The sequence below is a fragment of the Tetrao urogallus genome (genome assembly GCF_951394365.1).
Source record: "Tetrao urogallus genome assembly, chromosome: 11".
In the NCBI taxonomy this organism is placed as follows: Eukaryota; Metazoa; Chordata; class Aves; order Galliformes; family Phasianidae; genus Tetrao; species Tetrao urogallus.
In genome coordinates, this window is record NC_136824.1 from 6,581,775 (window position 1) to 6,608,738 (window position 26,964).

The 26,964-nt window shown below is 40.5% G+C and overlaps 1 protein-coding gene across 1 annotated transcript in view; it reads left to right on the forward strand.

Annotated features, from left to right (window-relative positions):
* The window catches only part of AGBL1 (AGBL carboxypeptidase 1), a gene marked incomplete at both ends in the record, with an annotated part of 267,987 nt that overhangs the window by 36,730 nt on the left and 204,293 nt on the right, over positions 1 to 26,964 (forward strand). Inside the window, 6 exons of the mRNA XM_079540867.1 lie at positions 6,698 to 6,735; positions 16,162 to 16,370; positions 21,188 to 21,353; positions 22,318 to 22,391; positions 24,362 to 24,478; positions 25,367 to 25,965. Coding sequence (XP_079396993.1) covers positions 6,698 to 6,735; positions 16,162 to 16,370; positions 21,188 to 21,353; positions 22,318 to 22,391; positions 24,362 to 24,478; positions 25,367 to 25,965 — 1,203 coding nt within the window. The remainder of the gene's footprint in view (positions 1 to 6,697; positions 6,736 to 16,161; positions 16,371 to 21,187; positions 21,354 to 22,317; positions 22,392 to 24,361; positions 24,479 to 25,366; positions 25,966 to 26,964) is intronic.

Consider the following 26,964-nt stretch of genomic DNA (forward strand, 5'->3'; position numbering starts at 1 on the left):
GACTCTTCTTCCTGGGAGGCAGAAATAGAAGAGGCTGAAATGCTGTACCTTTCCATTGATGTAACATATCAGGCTCCAGGGAAGACAGAGATACTTGGAAGATGCTTTGGTGAAGGCTTTGAGCTGAGCCTGGGAACTGAAATACATTCATTACATTGGCCACTTAGGGTAGAACAGAGAACTTCACACAGGCCAGGAGCTTCTGCATTACAACCATAACTTCTCAATAAGCACAGTGTGTGATTTGGAGCACACAAGTGTGTAAGACAGGAAAAAATTCAATTCAGGGCTTCTTTTGGGCTTAATGAGTAGGGAGTAATCTCTCCCTTCACTGTTGATCTTTTTTAATTGACTTAGTACATGCTCATTTACTGCTTTCGTTGTTTTTTTTTACCACCTTACTCTGACATTTAATGCTCATAGAAGTCTTTGAAGGTGGGGAGAAAATACTTTTCAGCATGAATTTAATTTGTTCTCAGTTTGTTCTCAAATTCTATTCAGCAAAAAGGAATTGCATCAGAGAGAATAGCATCCATGGAAGATGCGTAATTTGTTCGAAGGCAGTATGTGCTTTTCCAGGAAAACAAATCAGATCACTGGAATTGAAGTAACCATTAGAGAAGGAGCGTGTGACTTTTTTTTTTTTTTAGTTCCCTTTTCTTTGGCACCACGTCAAAAGCACATCTGTGCAAAACAGCTGGATCTCTGAACACCACCTGTTGGTGATGGGTGGGACATTGCAAACTGTAAGCAGGCTATGCTTTTAGCATAAGTTTTAATACCTAGCTAGCAAGCTGGAGCTAAAGCAAACATGATGATGGGTGTGTTTTTGTCAGTCGCAGACCAGCAGTGCCATGAAAATGCTGGCAGCATAGGCAGCTTTTCCCCATGAATTTTCAAAACTTGCAAAGCTGCTGGCTTTAAAACTTTAAAACAAAGCAAATTACTGTGGAAGTACTTACATATTTAAGATCTGTATTTCTGGGCCACAATGGAAATGGCTGTTTGAGGCATCTGTCTCTGGTGAGATCTACCTTCTGATGGGATTTATAATGCACCTGTTGCTGTGGTTCCTACGTGTTATTTCCAAATGTCTCTCTGTTGTTAAATGTGAAGTTTTCTTTTTGGATTGGGTTAGTCTGTGACTGTATGCTCCAGTAACTAAATACAAGTCCCAAGAGCTGGGGGTGAAAAGCAGCCAGGCAATATGTGCTCTTAGGTGCACTTAATTCCTTCGAGAGACAGGAGCAACTGGAGCTTATGGACTTTAAGCATGTAAGCTGTAGTACCTTGAGCCCTCAGTCAAGATGCCCATTGTGCTAGATGCTGTACAAACATATAACATGGTCCATGCCCCGCACTGCGTGAGATATAAAATGAACATGACAGCAACAAGTGAATGCAGTGAGAAATAGCCAGACGAAGAGCAAAATGAGAGAGTAGGCTGAGGCAATGTGGGCTGCCAGGCAGGGGCGAATCTTTTATGTCTCTAATGATAGTACGTTCCATCTTCATTATCCAGGTGTGATTGCCTTTAGGAATTGCATCAGGTCTGAAGAGGTATTTAATGAAGCACCAAATCATTAGCTTTCGTTCAATAATAAAAGGATGTTTCATGTTTAAGCATGTATAAAGATAAAATCTCGCAGGAGAAGGAAGATGCTGGTTATATTACTTGGGAGCTGATTTACAAAGCCCTGTTGGATCAGTTCTTTGTTCAGTCTTTAGCATCTCAGCTGTTCCCTGTCCATAGTAACAAGGAACAGATGGGCACCAAACTCCTCATGCCCTATGAGTTTTCAAATCCTTTCATGTAGTTCACCAGGCATCCCTTCTGTAACAACATTCTTCATTTCCAGGGGGTTTTCTCCAATGGTGTGTAGAACAGAAGTAAGCAATCAATTCAAGAAACAGAGACAGAGTTGTCCATAGCAATGCTAAGAGCTGCAGCCTTATGAGCCAAGATCAGAGTGGGGAAGGGGACTTAAGAGAAGCTGCCTCCTGGTCTCCTCTGTCTGCAGCACTTCCAGCTGACACTGTCCCAATAGCCCAGATCTGACGGGGTGACCCCCCCATCAGATAATAATAACAGAAGAATAGAAGAATAGAATAATAAAAGACTTTTCTTTGTCTATGCTGAGCAGCCTGACTTTGGCTAATCCGATTCTTCTTTGGCTTGGGAAGCACATTTTTCTCTTTGTTGTTGCTCCTGGTTCCTAAGCACAAGATCTGGAAGTTGACTGTCTATCTGCCTGCAAGCTGCACTCCTGCCCTGATATTCAAGCTGCTGGTTTGGAAACACTTCAAAAGACTTCCATTCTTCAGAGCTGCTGTCTGCACTGCTGTTACAGGCAGTTTTTAATGTTTTCTGATTACAGTGTGGCATTTATTATTATGCCTTTTAAGACAGCACAACTTTATTTATACATCTTTTTATTGAAATATATGAATGAGTCTCCTTTGAGATACCTGCTCTGTCAATCCCAGTGAAGGATTTGAGTAACGTAATGCCGCAGAACAGAAAATCAGAGGAAGGCATCTGGACAGCTTCGCCAGTTCGTTTTTAATGAAACGTTTTATCCCTTATTCCTTCTTGAGACAAATGCAGAGTTCTGAACTGGGCATGCTGTCAAATCCTCAGGTCTAGCATATGGCTCATAGAGACATCTTTCTTCTGCTCTTAAACTTTCCCTCCTGTTCCCATCTTTTATTTTTCTCTCTTGCTCTCATGCGCTATTTATCTCCTTTCTGTCTTCCCAACCCAGATTCACTCATCTCATTATCTCTTCTGATGCCAGAAAAGATGCTGTTGGTTTACCATATGCTGTTAAGAGGTGCTGGTATCACAAACACAAGTTGCCTTGGGTTGCTGTAAGCCCATTGACACATCCATCAACTTGCTGCTGTTCTCAGTGAAAGCCCATTCTGTCTTGTCTTTTCTGACTTGTTGTTTCCTGTAGGGTGTTTTGTGTGTTTGAATTTGTTCTGTGCTAAAGGTAGATAATATTCTGGGGTTACTAGCTGACAACTGACTTGAAGTGTAAATTATAATGCTGGTGTTAACTCCAAGCTTAAAATATATATGCAAGGAGAGTTCATAGCTGCACTGTGTGATGCTCTTCTTTCCTGGGATACTGTATGTGTGAAGAGTTTGCACAGCTTCAAAAATACATGGAAGGGAAATAAATTTCACTTAAAAACAAAACAAAACAACAACAACAAAAAAAAAAACAAAATAAAACAAAAAAAAAAACAACTTCCATAGGCACCAGTGGTAGCTTATGAAATCTCTGGATGGCAAACAGCTGGAGTAAGAGAGGCTTTTTTGGAAGTTCTAGCACTGCATCTTTACTCTGGTTTTGTACTTCTAGAGCAATGTTGGATGTAAGATCCAGACTACCTGGGCTTCCTGCTTACACTGGTGTTGCTGGTCTTTTCTAGCCTGGCTAGTTAACTTTGTGTTTGGAGAAACTGTTTATCGTTCAGTTCCATTTTATGCGTGATTAAAATTAAGGCATATAGAACTACTGTGATTTCTGGGTCAGGTTTTTCAGAGCCTTTCCTCATTGGCACCTGAGCTCTCCTGCCACTGCCTGTTATAAGCAAATTCAGGCTCCCTTTTCAAATTCATTACATTGTTCATTCTCTTTCTGCCAAGAGGATGTTTCAGATCCTCATTTTCCAGTGCTTAAGAGCTTTCTTTTAATTTCCAGTTGAAACTTATTCATGGCCATTTTATATCTATTTGTCCTTGTGCCAGCTTTGTTCTTCAGTTTGAGTAGCTCTCTGTCTTATGCAGTGTTTGCTTCTCCCCACCCCAGTGGGAGAGATTGGAGAACAATCAAGTCACCTTTCAGCCATTATTTTGCTAAAGTAACCAAACTTCAATCTTTAAGGCTCCTGAAATTTCTCTGCTACTCTGTTTTCTTAGCCCTTTTCTGCATCATTCCTTTCAAGCACTGCACACAGCTGTTTGAGTGAAACCTGAAGTTAAAACCTTCATGCTTTCCCTTTGCCATTGGCAGTGACAGTCTGAGACCCGATCTGTCCTTTTCACCCTGTTGGGTCACACTTGTCCTAATCTTCTAATGGGCTCATCTATCCAGGGTGCTTCCCAATTAGGAGCCCCAGCTCATAATTAACACTTATTAAGCCTTAAATGCATAACCTTGCACTTTGACCATTACACTTCATCCCACCTCTATTGCTTCAGAACTCAAAAACATCCTGTTATTCCTGAAAGATAATCCAAACTCCCGATGTTGGTAATAGCTCCTGACTTCACACCATCAGCAGGTTTTGTTGGTTTACTCTGACTTTTTGTGTTGAGGTTATTAATGAAAGTATAAAATAAGATCAGCCTCAAAATGCATCCTTGAGAACTTCCATGTGTGACCTCCCTCCAGTCCAATAATTTCCTCTTGCTGTACATCTCCTGCCAGTGCCTCTTCAACCAGTTCCTCTCCCACCTTTGCAGTTCTTGTACTAATCCTCATCTTCTCCCAGTTCACTAATTTCCAGTGTGGCACCATATCGAAAGCTTTATTGAACAACAGAGAAATCTGTTGTGTTTCACTTGTCTAGAAAAATCAGTTATCCAAGAAATACATTGAGTTAGGCTGGCTTGCTCTACTTTTTAAGTCTGTTTTGTCCCTTAAACATGTTTGATCCATTTGGCAGTTTACACTTGTGTATTTAATTACTCTTTCTTTCAGTATGTACTCTAAAACAATGTACTATTGAGGTTAGCCTACTGGGTCTGAACCTGCTCATGAGTACCTGTAGAGCACATTCTGTAGGTCACACAGAACACTGTCTATTACCTGTGTCAAATCATCTCTGAATTGCAGTGAATTAGGAGATGAAATGCACTAGTTTGGTTCCACCTCATTTTACTGTAGCACTACGTGTGGCATGGACTGAGATAAGGCAGTGTCTAGGCTGCTAGTATGGCAAATGAGAAATCCAGCTAGCTACAGCTACAGGACTGTTGTGTTGCTCAAAAAGTAGGTGGAAGTTGAGAAAATTCATACAGTAAATGAGGTGCCTCTTCTGTATGGATCTAGAAATACTTGTGTTCTTCCTCCACTCCTTTGCTCAGGTGTGCTTTGTTCAGGTGTGTGATTGATGCATCACCTAAAGCCCACAGAGACTACTGTGAAATTAGGCACGTAATGTTTTCTTTTAAAACATGCATGTGAGCTCTGGGAGGAGCTCTGGACAAAATTGTAATTTGTTTAAAGCTATTTACTTTGTCCCAAGCTGGGTACTTAAGAAAAGGCTAAGTGATCACTGGATGTAGCACATCTCACCTGAGTGTGCAGAATGGCTGGTAGGTGACAGTATTCCTCCCACCAGCTGAATGGCTGCTGTTTGGGTGGAAGTAAAATAATGAGAGCATGACTGTACTTCCCCTCGTGGGTGGGATTTTAGTTTTTTATTTCTTGTTGGTTTTTTTTTTTTGTTGCTTTTTTTTCCTCTGTATCTTGGAGTATTTTTTATGCAGATGTGTGCAGTTGGTGATTGGTTTTTTTTTTTAATGCTGGTGTTGAACTTTGTCAGATTAATTATGGAAGCATGACCTTAGACAAAGACACCAACCCAACATCAGCAAGAACCAGATCTTGAATCTTTCTCAGTCTCAGCCACTGCTACAACACGCAACAGACAGCAGCTTGATGACAAAAAAGAAAACAGTAATTTTTTGCTGCAGATGATAATTGGCTCAGTATGGAAGTTAATGTGATTTTATTTGGGGATTGGTTTCTAAAGAGATTACATTTTAAGGAATCCACGGGCATGAAGGGTTTTGCAGCTGTATTTATTCAATAAGCTGTAGGCACTTGAAACTTCGCAGCAGTAAGCCAGGTTGGTACATGGCTCTTCTTGCTCCAGCAGAACATGGCTGGAAAGGGAAACCTTCTGAGTGGCTGGTAGGATGGAGCTAATACCATGTGGGGAATGAGTATATCTCAGTGCAGATCTCTCTGGCTCCCGTTTATATTGATGCTATGCTGAGTCAGGCAAGTTGAGTTGCTTACTTGTGCATTGAATTGATGTAAAGGTTAACAAAAAAATCTCTGCTTATCTCTCTTCTACTAGTACTCTTTAAGACCTAGGGGCAAATCTCACATCACATTAACGTGTTTCTTACAAGCCCTGATCTGAGTGGGGAACCTTTACCTGCTGCTGCAGTACGAGATGTAACTATAAGGAAATGAACCTTATTTTCAGTTTAAGCAGGTGGGAAGGGAAGGATGGAGGGGAAGTTTATTTTGGAAAAATGGAGGAGGGAGTGGAATCTATTGGAAAATGCTGACATCCCAATCCGATGCAGAATCTATCTGCTGATGTAGATGGAAGCATTGATGTCTGGAATGGGTGTATGCTGAGTGTGATACAAAGAAATGGTTCTAGGGCAGTAGTTTAAAGACTTGCTTCATTACTTTGGGTATGTGGCTGTTTCTTTACATTTAATGGTCACTACAAATCAGTGTAACGGTAAAGCTAGAGGGCTAATGGTCGTTTAGAATAACTGAGTCAGCTGCAGAAACTGGATTCTCTGCTGGTGTAAGACATTGCAGCTCAAGCTGTCAGTTTAGACCAACTGCAAAGCCTGACCCAGAAGATCATGAAGAAGAAGGTTAAAAAAATTATCAAAGAAACTGACATTTTTCCATCTTTCTTCTTTCCCCAGGGCAGCCATTGAGGCTCTGGCAGCTTTGCTGAAATCAAGTAAGTTTTTCTTCATATTATGACTTTTCTTTCTGTGCTGTGCTGCTGGACGGAATGATCTTGTTGAACCTCATTCTCTTTTAGTATCCACTTCCCCCTAAATCCCAAAAAGCACTGCTTAATAAAAAGAGGTAGTTGTTTATAAGTCTTGCAGTGCTTTTCAGCACCTCGTGGCTCTGTATGCATGCAGATCTATGGGAGATGCTTTAGATCCCAGGATCAAGTTGCTGAGGGAACCAAGTGAGATGCTTAGTTTGAATAATCAGAGAACAGTGGTTGTCCTGGTGCTTGGTACAGGGAAAAAAATTGGGGAAAGCTGTCCAGGCAGTGAATAATGCTCATTGCTCTGCTCTGTCGTTACCGGGAAATGGCTTGAAGACTTCTCTGTCCTGTGATGCTCTTGTATTGTGAGCTGACCTGGAAACACTATTGTTACTGGAAAAGGCTTGGAAGACTTCTGCACTGCAAAAAGCATGACCTTATTCTCCCTTGCGATTTCATGCAGACCTAAAAGACAGGGCTGCAGCCTATGCATTACTGGGGCATACTTAAGGCAGGTTGTGCTTGGCATCTGCACCAGCTGGCTGTGGGTGCTGGAGACGTTAACAGGGATTCTCAGTCGCGCACTGTTGTGTGACTGTTCCTGAAATGAACATGTTACCCTTTCCTGCCTTTTTCCTATCCAAAAACACTTACCTTTTATTACTAGAACTTAATAAAGCTTTGATTAAGAAAGAGCACTCTACTATTGCAGACTATCTACTCTCCAATAAATCACAATGGCGTACTGTCCTTCTCTCTCTCTATCCTTTTCTTCCCCTCCCTTTTTCCTTTTCACAGTATTAGGAATAATGCATTTGTGAAAATCTGTAGTCCTGAAGGCAGTGCTTAAATGAGCAGATTGCAGTGGGATTGTCTCCGAGTCGCAGTGATGAATTCTGAAACGATGCTCCAGTATTAACCTTGCTGCATAGATTTAAAGGTCACGTTATTGCAACGAGGAAAGACCTTCTGCTTTGGGCACTAAATCTTAATAAGGGGGGTTGTGGGGCTATGCCACAGCTGTTTGCAATATAAAAAGCAAAATTAGCATTTAGAATAGAAAGGAGTGCAGAGAGAAACCTAGAAAAGTGGAACAAGAGCTGAAAGCTCATCAAGCAGCTTGAGCTTTTCTCCTGCGCTCCTGTTCTATGGCAGGTACCAGGAACGGGAAGTGAAATTCTGCTGGCCCAGGATATTAAAAGTATTAGTTTCCTATTTCAAGGCTCGTTCTGGGTCTAGAGATGAGGATGATATGGAGAAGTGAACAACTAATCACCAAAGGAAATTGTAAAATAAGTTCTAAACCCATGCTGTAAAAGTCAGTGCTGCGTGGGGGGAATCATTTTGTGAGCCGAGGATTTTCTAGGGAATCTGGAAGGACTGGATTCAGCTCCAAATTCCCCTGGTGCTTTTTTTTTCTTTTTTTTTTTTTTTTCCTTTCTGTTTTCCCAGGGTGAAGTAAGTTTTGAGGATACTTACTCTTAGAATAAATTTCTCTGTGGCTCTTCTCAGCCAATCTGGGTTCTCAAGACACCTGGGCTCTTTCTCTTATGCTTCTTGTATTTTAAGGACAGAGAGCAAAGCAGCCTTACATTGTCACTTGGGAGGATCACTGTGATGCACAGTAGAGCACCACAGCCTGCAGGGCAGCTTGTACTCTGTTTTCTGATGCTTTCTGCAGGCTGTTGCTCAGTGGTCAGAATGTCTCTTGGTTTTTGTCTTGTCCTGAAGCTCGAGAAACTAGAAGCTCCAGGTTTCTGGTGTAGCTGCACACAGCTTAGCAGGCTGTGCCTTTTGGAAGGTGTGGGTTAGGGAATGTAAGAAACATCTCTGGTTTTTCCATAGTCAACATGGCAGGAGAAGAACTGAATTGTTTTTCATGATTGTCAGCACAGCTTTGCTTATCACAGTTAACTTATCTATGCATATGACCCTAGAGTTCTTAGAAAGCTGAAAATCAAATCCGATGAATGTTAGAACAAGTGCACACCTGTTCTTGCTGATCTCCCTGCAGGGCTGTTGGATTGTTAAAAGCTTCAGCTCGAAGCAGGCACGAGTGTTATGGTTATGCATGGAAGATATTGAGGTGAAACTGCCCCTCTTGCTTCTGGCAGCAAACAGCCATGGGAGAAAACCCCGCACTTTTAAAGGGAGCAGGCAGATGGCAGTGTGTCTCCCTGATAGCTTCTGAAATATCCTTCTTCATCTCCTCAGGCTTCCTTAAGCTCTGCTTAAGACTTAGTCCTTCTGCAGAGCCAATGCCTGGCTGGAGACTCTCTGGCCTCTGTCTCCTAACAGAAGAAGATGCAAAATGCCCACTGTAACAGGTGCATAATGCTATGTGTAAGAAAATGGTTCGGAATAAGAATCATCAGTGGAGAGAGGATGAGGAAAAGGCACTGCAAATTTACCCTTTGTCCGCAACAAAGAAGAAATACTCACATACCCAGCACAAGACCAGAGGGATCTTGATTATCCTGTCCCCCTGTGCATGAATGGATATCAGTGACAGTCACGGAGGTGCTGAATAATGTTTAGGTCACTTCCAACAAAGTGCCATATCTTTCTATCAGTAGAAGCTCAGGTTACAGATAGGGAAAAGATGTTTCACACCTGGCTATCCACTCTCACTCCTGCCTTCTTATCTTTTTCTAAGCAATCCAGAGTACTTTCCCTGTCCCATGTGTTGCCCTCCTGGTTGCTGTGTGTTACTTGCCATGCCCACGTACAGTCAGCAGGTAGCTTGTAGTGAGGCCTTCCTCTGCTGTCTCTTCACCATGCTGTTTTTTCAGTAGCTGAGCTCATTATCACATTACAGTAGGCTGGATATGCTGCTTATTAAATAGATGTAATGGTGCTGTATAACATAGCATCAGGAGTCTTTTCTCTTGGATATGAGTCAAGTCTTCATTGGTGCTACCTCTGTCCATCCTTCCCTCAGTTTCTAGATATTTATTACAGCATGTGAAGATACAGATAATCATAGAGAAATAGGGGTAGAGCAAAGTACAGCGTACTTCACAGAGTCTCTTCTCCGTCCCAAGGCACACCTGCTATTTTTCCTGCCTCCTTTGGCTTTGTCCCGCTTCTCTGCACATCTAAAAGCTATTGCTTTGGGTGAACTCACCCAACCAAAAGAAAAAAGACAAACTGTAGTTTTAGGAAGAAAAAGGGATGCCTGATGCAGAAGCGTGGACAGGCATGAAGTTGGTGTGATCCCTGCTGGACGTGGCACCTCGAGCCACACGATGGCGATGTGATTATAGGGAACCCTATCCCACCAGAGCTTAATCCAATATTTATTTTTTGGTGAGTAATTTGTTTATCAGCAGGTTATTTTAATCTCATTTTGCTTGTATTTGTTATTCCTGACTATCTGTACTTCCCAGAATTAGCAGTTTGCATGCCTTGAAGGAAATTAGCTAGAGCTGATCTCGGAGGCATTTGCTCAGCAGATATTGAAGGAAAGGGTTAGGGAAATGGGCAGAGCCCTTGTTGCAATGCTTGCCTAGTAAAATTGTAATGAGCAATTTAAAGAGACAGGTTGTGCTGACCTCCTGATCATGCCTCTTTTATCAAGACAATTCCATGTGCGAACAGCAGTTATTGCAGATGGCCTTTCCCCTCTTTTTCTGTATCTTTACCTTCCTCCTTTTGTTGTCTCGATCCTCTTTTCTTCCCTTATTCCCCCCCCAGGCTTTCATCTCTCACTTTCTGCTCTTTCTGCCTCATCTTCTGTCAACTAACCTTTATTTAACCTTTCACCCACTTTTTTTTTTTTTTTTCATCAAAGCATAAGGATTTTGTCTTGTGGCTGGCAGGATAAAATAATCAGTGTCATACTTTTCCTTTTATGCTGGCATCAAGTAGGGGCGAGTAACTGTGAGGAACAGAAAGCAGTGTTCTAGCACACATTACAGTTTGAATGGCCTGCACCCTCTATGCCTGAATTCATAATGCTTTGCAACAGATCTACTGAATTATAGGTCTTTGGTCTTGTGTCAAAGTAGACCTATAGTTAAACACAGCACGATGTCAGTGATTTGTCAGGTATTTTGCAAGATGCTTGTTCCTCACAATCATTTTAAGACCTCATTTCCCACCTCTGGATTGAGACTCCATTATCAGTCTGGCCCCAAACCTATCATCAGTATTTGTGGGATAATGTGAAATAATGTGATCAGAGTCGAATTTTGCAAATAGCTTCATAATCATCTAAAACAAGTTCTGTGTTTGTGCTTTCTTCCTGAGTTTCAGAATGCAGATAGTATTGATCCTGATTTAAAGCTTCACTTTGAGAAGAGCTTTATAAGAGGGGAAAAATGATTCAATCTCCTTTTCATACCCTTTCGAAGACTGATGTTCATCTGTAGAGATGTCCCAGGCAAAATCGCTAAGTTCTTTACAGAAGAAGGTTCATTCATCTCCTGGGGCATGGCAGCTTCTTGCTGTTTTGCTCCTGAGGGTGGGTGTGGAGGAGTTAAGTGTCAAGAAGTTGCACTGTTCTCTGCTGATATCCTTTACAGTGATTGCTTACTGTCTGTGTCTTGGCAATGTCTTTGTGCCTCCAGTGATGATTGGGCTTCAGAAAATTCAGTGGCCAATTTTTTGGGAAGTCTTCCAAATTCTAGCATCCTTGTCTGAACTTTCAAACCACTTTGAGGGAAAAAAAAAAAAAATCAACCTGGAAATTTCAAGCAGAAAGTATTTATTTATTTTTTGCATTTTATTTTTGGTTTTCTATTGGGCTACAACCCGAAGATGCTTTGAAACTGGAAAATAAAGGAGGAAGAGGGATCTTTTTGAAGATCACTTTCCTTCTGAGGTTAGTTCAAAAATTTCAGAAGGATTTGGCTTGCTTTCTTTTATATATACAAACAGTGCAACAGAAGCCAATTAGTGAAGAATTGCACCTCATGATATAGTTTATATGATTACTACTTTACAGTCCAAAACCTGGAACTTTCAGAGTAGAAAAAATGAGCTGTTCTTGTGCTGATGTTAAGCTCACAACATACAGTGTCTCTGCACCTAGACCAGGAACTTATATGTGCTAGCAAGTCCTGCCTCTACTTTGTGCAAGTGTTAGGCCTCTATCCTAAATGCTCAAATTAATGCTTTGGTTCTCAAGGATGCCTGTGAAGTTTATGGCACAGAATTAGCCTTCTACCTTCCCAAATAGTTGAGTCTAATACTGACTTCTTGCTGGAACTCTATAGCCTACCATGTATGGGTTTATCCCAGGGCTGGATGGGTGACAAGATTTCTCTGAGGACACCTCATTCTGTTTCTGCAGGGCACCCTCATGTTTATCTCCAGCAAAAAATGGTCTCACAATGGCAGAATAGAATAGATGTTTTCACTTCACTTGTATCTTTCATTGCTAAGAGACAGTGACTGGAGAAGAGCAGAGAAGCTGAAGATTTTGTTCTTCCTTTTGTCCCTTAGGGGCCATAGGGTTAATCTAGCAGAGCATTCTTATCTCCAAACTGTAGCAATATATGCTTGTGGCATGATGAATCAGCTGAGTGGCATCAACAAAGAGATTTAAGTAGATAGATGGAAAGATAAGTCTCTTTGTTCTGCCTGGTAAGCAATGCATTGCTCATCATATTTCAGGTTGACCGTAATTCAGTTTTGTGATTAAAAATGCTGCATGTTTTCCAGTGCTCCCTGTGTTCTTGGCAAATGCTTCAAAGGGACTGGCATACAAGAGAGAGCCTCATAAATGCTCCCCCTTGTGCCAAAGCCCCACTAGCTGTCCTAAGTCTTATCTGCTAGACTCAAAACCTGGCTTTCATCTGTCTTTTGACCCCCACTGCAAAATCAGAATTCTTTCACAACTGTGGATTTCCTCGTTGTGTGAGTCCCTTGCTAATTCAGATGCATCTCTCCTTTGGTAATGACACACATTGGCTGTGCATCCGTGTCACATTCTCCTAACTAACTGAACGGATTATTCGGCTGGATATTTTGTCACTATAGCAGAGGATATTTTCATTGGTCAACAGCACTGCCCCGGAAACCAGAAGTGGATGTTAAGTTCTAAATGAGGGTGGAAATAAAAAAGACGTTGGGTATTCCCACATGCATGTCTAGACACTCCTGGAAGCTACCTAGGAGGAGAATTTCTGTTTCCACTGAAAACATTGGCTGCACTCAAGGAAAAGGAAAGGGACTAACAAAATAATAACAAAAAGGGTCAAAAGGCATAGAATGTTTTGCTGCTTTACCAACACAGATCATGCATACTCGCTCCAGGAGGGGTGGGTTCTTGCTGCCCACAAATCTGTGCAGTTCTGCTTATACCTGTATGATTCATTTCCACCATCTGTATTTGTGCCAACGTATAGGCAGATACACATGCAGGTGCAGCCCTAGATGGAGACACCAGCAGACACAGACAGGTGGGGAGGCCTTCTTTTTCTGTTCTGCCTTCTGGAGATATTGGCATGCTTCCTCCTTCGTTTATTTGATACTTTTTTTTTTTTTTTTTTTTTTTTTGACTGTACAACTGAAAAAATCTGGAAGAGAAAAACCAAAACACTGGAGGAAAAAAAAACAACACACACAAGAGCAGAAGTGAATCAGTGGAATGGGAGAAGGAAAATGAAAGCTTTCTTTCCCTTTCAGTTAAATGCTCATTGCTTTTGATGAAAGTGCTGGCAAAGTATAATCCTGCCTCTCCTATCTGCTTGCAGAACTGACTATCTCAGCTGCTCTTCCCAAAGTGACCGTTCTGATCTTAAAGGAGATAAGTGCAGGAGAGCACATGGGGGAAACAAATAACAAAACTGTCTTTCTCAGCTTTCTCAGCGCTTTTCATCCAGTAATAAGACTGAGGCATTGGGACAGCTGTCTTCTGGTCCCATGGATTTGGGATCCAAACATGGAAGTCTGTCTTGAAGGACATGACTCTCCTTAGGGAGTAGTGATGCATTGCAACAGGCTTCCCAGTCAAGTGGTGGAATCACCATCACTGGAGGCTTTTAAGGAGAGGGTAGATGTAGTACTTAGGGACATGGTTTAGTGAGCTGCGTTGGTGGAAGGTGGCAGTTGGACTAGATGATCCTTTCCAACCTTAATGTTTCTATGAAAACCTCATGAGCACATCTGATAAGAATTATATTTAATTAACTTCCCCAAGCAGCTTTTGTGAGGTATTTCTCTCACTCTGCTGACAATGACACAGAAAGCTTGGACTTCAAGGAGTGAATGCTAGGGGCTGTAAATCCTTACTTCTAGTCCAATTTCATCTGCCTCTGAAGAGTTAAGGGAGGCTCTGAGCCTGATCCAAATTGTCCCTACCTTACACTGCCTGACTCTTCTTGTCATGTTTTATACACTTATTGACTTTTACAGAGCTCTCTGAGTAATTCTTCAAGGAAGATTGACTGATTTAAGGGGTAAGTCATCCTGCAGGTTAGTAAACATGACAGCTGGTTGAGGATTAGCAGGAAATCATGAATAAAGTAATTGATAAAGGATTCTCAAGCAATTAAAGTTTTCTAGCAGGGAGTCAAAAAAAGAAAGGGGAAAAAAAAAAAAAGGAGAGAAAAACAGAGTGAAGGTCAAAGGAGAAGGTTAAGCTAAAAGTCTGACAACCATGAAGCCCTGGAATACAAGCTGTACTGGTAGAGAAAGTATGAGAAGGTTAAAAAGGGGAAAAAGGGCTGCACAGAGATGCAGGCCACAGTGTAGGGCACAGTCTGGGCACAGCTGTGCGTAAGGTATAAGAATGAAATGCCAGCGTGATGTGCAGACAGTGCAGAGGCATCAGCAGAGTTGTGTGAAGATGCAAATCAGGATTGAAGTGAGGGATTTTTTTGCTGGGACACTGTCACCTGCCCTGTGATGGCAGTGGTAGAGCAAGCTGCAGGGCAAGGCCAGGTAGCTGCAGATCTACCTTCCAATCCTTTCTCTGGGAAAGAGTTTGCTGATATACTGTAGAGAGCAACTAAGATGACTGCAGGTAACTTCCTTCCCCTTCCCAAAATCTTCATCTGTTACATCACTGGGATTCAGGTTAGCTGTATGCTAGCTGCTCTCTCTCTGGCTTCCTTGCTCCCAATTTTCTTCATCCAGCGTCTTTACCCCTTTTTATTCTCTCTTCTCCTGCCCTGTGAATCCTTGCTGATTAACGTTCCAGGTGTGAGAGGTTCTGGCACTCTATTTAATGGACTGGAAATGAATTGGAGCCTACTAGCTCTGGAGAATCCATACCAAGAGCCATCTGTTGTGAGCTGCAAACTCTGATCGGTATTCAAGGAGTTGAGCTCCAGTCTCACATATGCTACCTGGTCCCTTGGTTGATTGGCGAGCTCCTCGCAGCTTCTAATGTGTTATCACTGTCAGAAATGTCAGGACCGGTTGGGAAAGTGTGTTTAGGCAGGGTTAGTTTGAAGGGAGGGAGCCTGGAATCTGGTATGGTTTCATGTTCGTCCTGTGGGGCAGGGCACGGAGCACAGTTGGCGAAGGGCTGTGCTGCAGAATGGTCGTATGGAGGAATTCACTTTTTATCACCAAGTTTTCTAATCTTCTTTGTTGAGTTCTGTATCCGTGTGATTAAGAGAGCGTCAACATCTTTCCCTTCATATTTTTTTATAAAACTAGCTTTTATTTTTGAAAGTATCTTTTGAGCTTTGTAAAACCTTCAAAAATGATCTGAACGTTGCCTTTAATTTTTTTTTCAAAACCAGAAAGCAGCAGAAGAGAGCCCAAAATGCTGTCCATGGTGGTATTTTGTTAATTTTTATATACTCGGGGTTTTATTTTGTCTCATGATGTTAGGAGACAGGCTATGATTTCCCAGAATAATTTGATTCATGGCTTTCATTATAGAGGTACAAGTGGGAATGTATTTAGAAGTTAACAGTTGACAGGATTGTGCAGCTACAAGGTTTGTGTGTTTGTTGATCTCAGCGAGGTGTTCTGTCAGGACTAAAATACATTCACTATGTGAAGAGCGTGTGACCTGCTGTCAGCTAATCTTATTGTTTGGCTTTTCTCACTCCTCAGGAGTTTCTTTAGTTTCAGAGACACTTACAGTGCTGTGATCTGGATTAGGTTTATTAGCACTTGGAAGGAGATAAGGGCTCTGTGCCTACCCCAGCATTGGTTTGCTAAAAGAAAGCCTTCATTCTTTTAGTCTTCTGGCTGACTGTTTCCGCTTAGATGTGAGACTTCTTTTTGTAAATCTGAGAACCTAGCTCATATTTAACAAATAACATCTTAATCTGCAACAGCATCAAAAGATTTAGCTTTGTCCATGAGATGAGGAAGAGGTGTTAAAGTCTGAGTTTATAAGCACTGCATAGCCATGTGGCTGTCAACTAGAATGAGCAGCTGAAAGAGTTTAATTCATCCTTTTCTCTTTCATTTCAGAATCTAACAGCCGACAAGCAGTGAACAGAGGTTATCTGGGTGGATTGTTGAGGCTCTATCAAGACTGGCATCACAACGATGTCTCCAACAACTACATTTATATTCGTAGAGGTCTCCTGCTCTGCCTAAAGCACATCACCAACATCCAGCTGGGCAGGGAGACTTTCCTTGGTTCTCGAGGTATGGAGATTCTCTTCACAAGTGTGCAGGTAAATGGTGCTTCGTGCTTTAGTGAAATGGATTGGTAGTTAGCACTGCATCCTATCTCTCAGTGTAAAAGTGTCTTGAAATCTAGACGTTACATCCTGCAAGAAGTTCTGTCGTGAGTGGAAAATGATAATGTTAAAATAAAAATTATTGACAATTTTCAGTCTGATGAAAATGTTCCCATTTAAAACTAATGTTAATCCCCACTGCTCCTCATAGGAGTTGTAGCAGGATTTTTAATGTTTTTTTTTTTGTTTTGTTTTGTTTTGTTTTGTTTTGTTTGGTTTTTTTTTTTCCTCTCATCATATCCCGCTCTCTGCTTGGACATTCTCTCCCAAAGTGCAGTGCAGAGTTTCCACGGAAGAGTCAAGGTGTTTCATGACATGTTTTCTTTCAGGTATCCTGGGTTTCTATCAGATGGATAATTCCACTAAATCACTTTTCTACCAAAAAGTGTTGATTTAGCCAAGCTTTTGTTAAGACAAACATCAATTAGTTGCTTTTCAGTAGGCCCAATTTTAACCTTGTGAAACATTAATGTAATTCTGTCAAAAAATAGATGATGGTCCTGAAGATGGGAACCCTGTAAGATGTAGAAGGGGCTCGTACAGAACAGTAATGTACTCCTCTCTGTCTCTTGCCAGCATGCTTCCTTTAGAGAAACACTAGAGAATACTGGAGAAATACTGAAATACTGAGAAGCCTTCGGTTCTTGACATGTGCAATTCCACAAGGGGTATTTCTACTGTAATTCTCAATGGTTGATGCATTAACCGATTCCAGAACCATCCTATACAGGATGAGCATCTATCTGCTTTTCCTCTATCAAATACACTGGACTGTAAGGCAATATATCTGCTTCTTCACTGTTTCTGTCGCTATCATGAATGATTCTCTTGTTACAAAGATATTTCTAACCTAGGAGATAGAATGACAGAAGTTTGGTTTTGTTTTTTTCTTCCTCCCCCCCATGCCTTCCCTTCAGATGGGATGAGGTGGCCACAGCTAGCAGAGCTTTCAGGGAGTATCAGCTCTTTATTGCCAACACCCTGATATGCAGAAAATTGACTAGGGAGTGTGGTAACAGCTGCTTGGGGGTAGATGTCAGCTTATTCTCTCTCAAGTGCCTTCTACAGCCCATGTTTTTTTCTGAGCTAACATCTCCTGATAGCTCAGCCTAGGAGCAACACTATGAAAAGTGCAAACCTGGGGTCACCTTGGGTGAATAAACAGGAAATGACACACTAAGTATGCAGTGAGCACTGAGAAGGCTAATCTGTCCAAAGGTTAGAAGTGGAGCGGAAATGACAGCTTCAGGGGCCTCTAGTTTATTCTCTTCTGCTCTATGCTATACTTAGGTTGATTTTGAAAGGGGAATTACCAGAGTTAATAGGCTCAAAGCTCCACATTTGCTCATTTCTTCTTTGTTGTAGTCAGTCTCTCCTCAAGATGGGGAGCAGTAGGTGTCTGGCAGCCCTGTAAGATCTCGCTCTTCTTGGATCTGACCGAATGTGGAGACTACTGCTGCCACTGAAAGTTCATCAACATCTTCATAGATGATGAAATAGAAGGAGATAGTAGAGAGAAAATGGGAAGTTCATCCTTCTAAGAAGAAATGCAGGCTTTGGAGAGAAAGAGAGCAAGGCAGTTCCCGATTGGGAAAGCAGTGGTTCTTTATGCAGACAACTTTGTAATGCCTTTAGGAATGTGCTGGCTGTGGTGTTTAGTCCTGAGCAAATTGGCCAACTGATGTGATTTTAAAGGTGTCAAAGGCTGGCTAGAAAAGTTCTGCTGAGACACTTTTTCCCCCTTTTTCTATTGAAGTCAAAAGAGCTCTGCTGGGATGGATTTGACAAACCCCAGTGAAGCCCCCATTCACAGGGCAGGTTTTCAACTGAACCCCTCAGCAACTGCTCATGGTATGGACTGTCAGACAGCTGAAGTGCCTGGGCTTACATGGGTATCCAGAATACCTGAGCTTATAGCTTTACAGCCTTTAAGCTTATGACTTTTCAGAAAGAGGCTGTTGTTCTAAGACTATTTCCTTACACTGACTGGGACAAGGTGCATCTTGGTTTGTGGAGAGCTTGGAGAAAAAAATTGAGTTCCACTCCTACCTGGAATGAAAAATAATTTTAGATAATAAAATCATTTGTGAAAATGAAACACTTCCTACTTCCATTTCTTCTTCCAAGCCTTGCTTAGATTGCAGTGGCAGTTAAATAGTTTCTTCACATCAGCAACTGTCTGGCTTTGTGCATGCAGTGACTGACAGCTGCCTACTCTGAGACAAGAAGACTGGTTTGTGTCTGCTTTAGGAAAGACCATAGTATAGACCATTCTTTTGCTATTGTATCATTTGCTCATGTGATTTCTTAAGCTCGTCTGGTATATAGAGTCTGTTCTAAGTTAATGTTAGTCTATATTCTCCTCTATGTTTTCTATTAGTGTAATTATCTCTTACCTTGATGTAATATCTAAGCCTTTCTATAATGTCTTGGTAAGACTACTACAGATTCTAAGGAGAAAAGCTTAACTACAGGAACTCAAAGCAAATCCCCTGAATTCAGGTTAGCTGTTTATGGGGTATCTGGGCTAAGGAATCATTCTGCTCCCTCATCCACTACAAAATAAATAGGATAGTTCACACGCAAACAAAGCAATCTCCTGTCTATGTCTCAGGTGCCAGTAAAAAAAAAAAAGCTTTCTTATACAGTGATACACCATTTTTCAGTCACCTGTAAACCATGTTATGTCGGAACCTCAAAGCAATTTAAGAACAGTAATGAAAGTAGTACAATATATTCAATTTTCTATCTGAAGGTTTGTTAACATCTTTAAGTTAATTTTCTGTAAAGGAAAGCACTACTTTCAAGCAATGTTCTTGAATAATTCCTCTTGTGGAAATGGTCAGTATGAAAATGCCCTGCTCTTGACTAGCTCAATTCACATTGAAATGAATTAAGATGGCTGTAGCCTAGCACTCACTGTGTTCTAGTAAAAACAGAACAGTTTTCCTTGGTAAATGATAGCATGTAAACTCTATAGTATAGTAAATCATAGTCAAGGCTGTTCTGTCCCCACATGCAAACTTTCCTTTATCTCTTCTTCAATAACAAGTGAACTTAAGGCACCCAAATACCATATGAATGGGTGAACTTGAAATAGAAATCAATTTCCTTGGCTTTTGCTCTAACTGCTGTAGAATTTCCTTGGAGATGCTTTCAAAATTGTTTTTTCTCACCCTTGTTTGTAGCAGCCAGAGATCCAGAAATACATATTAAGATTCTTGTAGCGAGTCCTGTAAGCATGTCAGCTTTAGATGATTTTTCTAGTCTCCCTACAGGAATCCTAGTTAATCCCACTGAATCTTATAATGCTGTTCAATCATACATGAGAAAACAGACTAAAATCCTGTACAGCAACAACAAAAAAAAAAAAAAAAGAAAAAAAAAAATCAACCCAGCCATTTTTCTGTTCTTGCTTATTAAAAAGGGCTTTATGTTCTTCTGACCTCTTACTGCATCTGCTGAATTCTTGTCCAGCCAGAGTCCTGACTATGGACTGTGAGACAGTAGCACTGAGCACCATTTTATCTGTACTGAAGTGAGACCAAAGTTTTTAGATGATATTAGAACTTATTTTAATATCCCTCTTCAGGCATACAGCACATTTGTGCTGTTTGAATTGCATTCCTGTTCTGATGAGCTAAGCCTTAGTCCCAAATCACTGAATATATCAGCTTGCTGGTAAGCGTGGTACAACTTGTAACCTCAAGAAGGATGCTGCATGGATTAGTCAGTCTGGTGAAGGCTGTGGCATGGATACAATGTATACATGGTATTTGGGGAAATGTGAAGATTTTGGAAAATTAGGTGGTTTGGTTTTGTGAACGTTGTGTGTGTTTAGGCAATGTGCCTTTGGGCAACAGCATTAATAAGTTATCTGAACTGCCTGTCTGTTACATTAAAGGTGCACGTGTGCCCCTCTGGTAGGTTCTTGTTACAATAAAAATAAGGAGTCCAGGTAGGAAACTCGTGTATGATCCTGGTTCATAAGCAGTAAGGAAAGGCATAAAATGGAGACCAAGTAGTCACTTGTCTATAGTGAAGTAATAAATACAGATAAAAAAAATATTCCAAATCTTTCAAGTATACCTGGAGACTCATAGCTCCTTATGTTTCTGATTTCTACATTGGATTGTAAGAGTAGATTTAAGATTCTCAAGGAATTCCGTATTTTGTGACTAGGTGATATAAGGTGTTCTTTCAGGCTATTTGGTCCAGTGTTTAACCATATAGAAGAGTGAACAGCAAGTGTTCTCATTCAGAGAGTGTACTGAGGAAAGTGATAAGATGGTGAAGCTGTCCTGGTTTACCTGTGTTAGTTCTGACGTGGTTCTGGAGATAGCAATAATAAAGATATGGAAACATAGATTTTGTTGTGAATTGACATTCAAAATTTAGGATCTTTGCAAGACTTCATATCTGCATGAAGGAATTTATCTCTTCAGTGCTACTGTTTATACTCTAATGGATGCAGTATGCTCTGACTCGAATGTTGAAGAGCAGAGAGGCTCTGTTAAGTGAGAATAGAAATCTCCTGGGAGCCGTTATTTCTGTAGGAAATAGACTCCAGAACTTAATTTTTTTAAATTTTTTTTATTTTTACTTTTTTTGTAAACGGGGGAGAAAGCCTTATGTGATAGCAATGGTTTGATGTTCCAATCAGAAGAACATTTCTAGGAGATCACATGCAGTAGGCTGGGCAATTGTAAGAGGCGCCGGCTTTCTTAATATTGTTGTTCTTTTGTTCTTAGGACTGTTTATCTTGCAAGAATCTGGATCCAATTGTAACCACTGTGACTCAGATTCTACGGAAGTGCTACCCCAAGGAGCCTCTGCCTCTGGTGACAGTGAGAAGTTCCTATTCCTTCCCTCTTCCTGGGAACGTCAAGACTGAATGTCCATGTATGGGATCTGAAGGTGAATTGCTGAAGGGTGAGTTTGGTAGGAAGAAATGGAGCGTGATGTGAGAATTAAGTGTAGTGTCTGGGGAAAGGAGTTTTATCTGCCTTATCCTGAGGTTTGTAGTTAAAATTAGCCTGGATTACAGTGATACTCATTAGGGATAGAACCACCCCCACATCTTCTTGACACTTGGAGGTTCTGTTTGGAGAATAAATGAGAAAAGATTAAAATAAATGGTGGAAATAGTATAAGTAAATAAATCCATCTGTGATTCAAAAAGTAATGGAACAGAATGAGCGTGGCAGAGGCTGGGAGTGCCACAGTTCCATGACAGCAAGAGAGATGGAGGCAACTGCCTGTGCATGGCTCTGGGGATAGCACTGCCTTCTGGTCTTCTCAGTAAATAATTTTGGGACGTATTATCCTTTCTCCTTTCTAAAATAAAAGCAGATAGCAGGCAAATAACTTGAGTAAATGATGTATCTCAGCACCTGCTGGAAGTAAGAACTGGAGCACAGGCAGAACAGCCACTCTGCAAAAACAAAGAAACAGTAAACTCTGTGATATGCACAAACATTTTTTCTGTTGCTTTCAGTTGCACATGGAAGATACTCAGATACCGTAATGATGATAGCAGTAAAATACCCTAATCTAGATAATATAGATTAAGAGCATCCTGTAATGTCATTGCAGCCAAGCAGAAAATCTCTGTGGCTTTGTAATAAGAGTTGGATCCATATCATGGTGATATTTGTCATGGTTTTGAAAGGCAGTGCTTGATTCCAAGCGAACAGAGCTTTAAGAACTGTGAGAATTAGTGCCAAATGCATTTATACCAGATTAAGAAATGGAATCTGCTTTAATCAGGATTGTGTTGGTTGGAAGGCATGTGTGCCTCACATGAGATGGCACGTATTGCTGTGGAGGGCCTGAGAGGGATATTAGATTGAATGCATTTGCCTGTATCTCTCTTCTGCAGATGATAATGAAAGTGATAGTGAGGAAGACACGGAAAAAGACCTGAATAAAGATGATGTGGAGGGTAAAGAGGAAGTAAGTATGTAAATGACAGTTTATTTATCATCCATACACTGGAAAATAAACTGTTGTCCATTTTGACATCCTGATAAATCGTCTAAACAGAGAATGTAGATATATGTGCTCCGCATGGGTATGCTATATGAATAATAATATAATACAATGATAATTGAAAGATGGAAAAAGAGAAAGGACTGTCTTTCAGTGGAGAGTCCCTGCATTTATCCTATTAATTACCAAGCTTATCACCTAGGCAAGTCTAACCCTCCTTTTGTTCCCATATCAGTGCACAGTTGGGCTATACACCTATTGTAAGAGAAAGATTAATTCATTTAAGCTATAGGTGAGGCATTTGAACCTAGATACGTCCATCATCTGCTGCTGCACACAAATAATAAGATGTAATATTCAATATCTCTGTTTTCTCCCTTTGCGCACTCTCTCTGCCATGATCTAATTGGCAAAACAAATGAAAGAAGACTAGGCAGGAGCTGAGTGTGCAAACTTCTGTTCTGAAGACACATACAAGCTTATACGCAAGTGTGAAGTGTTATGGTCCAGGGAAAGGGTTTTGGTTTGGGAAGAAACAAAGTTGCAAACATAGACTACTTAGATATGATTGAGACCTCTATGGAAGGGCTGTTTCATTTGTTGCCCTGCTTTTCTCCAAGTATTAATTTAATTTGTCACACGATGAAAAAAAGGAAGTATAAAAACTAACAAAACAAGAATGAAAACCCTATCAGTAGCTCGGCATCCTAACTTGGCCCTATCTGTATGTTTTGTCTGTATTTTAGAACTCATCAAGATGCTCATTAGGAATAAGGCTCACTGAGAATTTATCTCCTTCTTTAATTAGTTATTCATTCAGAAACATCCCATGTGCTTGTTCCATTTCATTATTCGTATGTGTTTACCAAGCAGAAGTGAGCATTTCTTTGGTGGTTTTTGCCTAAGAGTTTGCTCTGAATACGAGTTCTGACTACTGTCTGTTTTGTATGTTGGTTGTATATCTCCCATGATGAAGCAGGGAATAAGTAATGAACTTTCAGTGTACCTTTCTCAATGAGATAACTTCTGAACCAAAACTTCATTTTGGTTCTGAGATCTGATACAGAGCGTTGCACATAGATGCATGGTTGCTTTTATACATGAAAGATTCAGATATAATTCTTATCCCTACTTCAGTGATAACTATCTAAAAGTTGCTGGGCTTTTTTTTTGTTGTTTTGTTGTGTTTGTTTTTTTTTTGTTAGGGATAAAGTGCAGAATATTGATTGGGCAAGATTTTTAAAGCTCTGTATCAACAACGTTGAGGGAGAAATGTAAAATATGAGCAATTGATTCCTGCAAACTCTGATGCTGAGTTGGGCCATTCTGTTTAATTAGAGATGTCATTTGGTTGACTAAATCAAAGGTAGAACTGTCAAGCTTTCCAATTTTGCCGGTAGCTTGTGAGGCCATTTTTCTTTCATGTATTATTGGGATTTTCTTGGTAAATACACTTTTTAAAAATGATATTGTTTCTTTGAATCAAAATATTACCAGCTGTGTCTGGAGAGCATATACCTATTGGTTTGCACAACATAAGGGAAATTGTTGATGTGCCCTGGAACAACTAATAGCTGTTGATGTCCGTTATTATGGATCCTCTCAAGCTGACATGCTTATAAATAGGTTCAAGTATAAGTAAGTGGGTCTAGATACTTTTTTAACTGAGCTTTTTCACAGTATTTCCAGGCATGTTCCTAGATAGCAAAACTCCAAATTTTCCTTTTTCACAATCTAGTCTCTCTTTTTGTGCCTCCATTTGCCATTATGTTAATTGAGTTTACAGCCCTCATGAGTTTGGGAGGAGCAGTTGTAGGATTCACTATGGTAATGGAAACAAAGAATGTTATGCAGAATATTACTTTTACAGTCATGTAGAAGTGCATATGGGTCATGTTAAATATGCACATATTTTTCTATCTCTGTTTTTGTAGGATTATGATTTGGAGACAGATGTAAACAAATTGAGGTCAAGGCCGGGGCTTGACCGGCCAGAGGAAGAGCTTGGGCAATATGAAGCTATGTGTCCAGAACTTTCCCGTAATTTTCAGGTACAGTCATGGCATGACTTCCTTTATTTATAAGTATATATAATATACTTATTATATAGTATATAATATAAGTATTCATGAAGTTAGGAATTACTTGAAAAGATATACTGACAGCAGATAACCAGGCAAGCCCATTGCGAAAGCAAACCCAGGTGTCTTATAGGGCTGGAAAAACAAAGATTAAGACCTTTTGCTGTAGTCTATTGGCCTGAATCAAGAATAATAGAAAGAGAATGATGATGTTTGATGCACATTTGGCTGGCTATGGATTAACTAAGTGCTACTGAATCAATTGCCCCATGAGAAATCTGTCAGATAATAATTTAGATAACAAGTCTCAGAGTGAATTTAGGAAAGCTGAAAGCTGTGACTCAAATATGAACATGGAAAAAGGACCATTGGATGAATGTATCTCCTATATGTACAATGCTGTCAGGTTTATTGTGTCCATAAGTAATTAAATGGGATTAAATTATACTTTTGCATGAAAACAGGGGTGGAGTTTTTAATAATAGATTGATCTCCTTTCACCTGCTGTAACATCAAATTAAAAAAAAAAAAAAAAAGAGCCTTGTGAATTATCTTTATCAAATTTATGATATTTAATGATATGATATTTATTTATCAAATTTATGGTAACAGTGGGTTTTGATCAGATATTACTCAATCTGATCTTTTTTATTTTCGGAGGACTACCATTGAAACAACTTTGTGGATAAAGGAATTCTGGTAGGTAGTTCTACTATGGCTGTCTTATTGGAGAAATTATTTTATTATTTTGGAAGATCTATAGATATTTTCTCTTTATTTCTTGCAGGGTTTTCTCTGGAGGGAGGCATGATGTGTCCTTAAGTTTCTTTAAATTTCTTCTGCTTTTTAAATTTAAAGGAGCTTGATTCAGAATCCGAAGAAGAGAATAAGTCAGAAGACAGGACTGAGAATCTTCCCTCCACTTCATCTCATTTCATTCCAAGTGGTAATTCTGTGAAAGATCCAAACCATAGATGGAGGACCCAGAGTGACACAGAGGCAGAATCAGATCCACGGGAGAAGGATTTCAAAGCTTCACTGCAGAGTTCAATAAAGAAGGAGAAATGCTCAAGGAGTCTGCTCAGTGAAAAGAGAGAGATTGCTGAAACAGTCCAAAATGCAAATTCCTATGAAGAAGAGCCAGCCAAGAGTCATACATTTTCTCCATGTCCCCTCCCCAAAGAAGCTGCTTGGTACAAAAAAATATTTAACCCTGAGTGTGAACCTTCAATTGATCCTACTTCTGGAGTCAGATCAGAGACCGCAGAAATAATGACAGACCTTCTGGAGGAACACCAAGGGAATATTCCATTCCACAGCCCTCACTTCTACATAGCCAGGGCCAAATGTACCAAGTCCATACCAGCCTACAGAGACTTGGCATTCCCTGATTTCTGGGGCCACCAGCCTCCTGCTTATGGCATGCCCATGCTGGATCGGCAGTATGGAGTTCAAAGGTGACTGCTTTAATGTGATTAGGTTTTGACTGTCATATCTCTGAGCTGCCTAGGAAGTCATAGAGCAAATGTTGGACTGTTTGCCACAGGAAGATAGGCTGCGCATCAGGATATTTTTATTTAGGTTTTACATCTGATTGGATTGGGAACAGGATTAGAAACCATCAGGCCTGTTTCTGATATTGACGTCCTGTGTGTCAGTGGAGGAATGGTGAATTTGCCCATGCATTGCTCTTTCTTTGCCTGGTAGATAAAGGTGGCAGAGGCCATGCTGGAGGGAGATTTTTATGGCTTCTGTGAGTCCATGAACACTCACCTATCTCATATTCTAAACTGGTATTAATCTAGCTATTGATAAATGTATCGGTATCCGTGTAGCTATGTATGCAATGAGGCCCAAATCTGGTCAGAGCACTGAGAAACATCTGTGAGTGCCTTTTCTTTAAAGTAGATAGACCAAGACCCAGAATTATGGCATGCAACGCGATGAAAAGAATGAAAATGAGTCTTCCCTTTGGTGCATTGCTAGAGATTTCTGTTCTCTTGCCATTTCAGGTGCACAATGGAAGGAAAAGGTGTATTTGGGAGAGGAAATTCTCTTTGTAACCACTGTTGTTTCTGTTCCATCTGTGACTGTGTGCAATGAGTTTGCATTTTGTTTTAGTGACATAGGAGTTTATAACCAAACAACAAAGAGATTGAATGTACAGGACTCTGAGCTAAACTTTAAAGATGATGAAATGAACACTAACCAAATGGAGTTTGTGAAGAAGCACTATTTTCTGACATCTAGAGGGAGTTCTTTCTGTAGCAAATACAAAAGCTAAAAGTCTTGTTTAGAGGCAAATTCATGATCCCATCTTCTTGCACTGTTGCTCTAAGAGCTTTGCTTTTGTGATTGTAATAATGTGTAACTGTACGGCTAAAATGGGAATAATCATATTATGCTTCAGGGCATAACGTGATTGCTGCAAAGGTCAGGAAGTAAATCTGGCATTC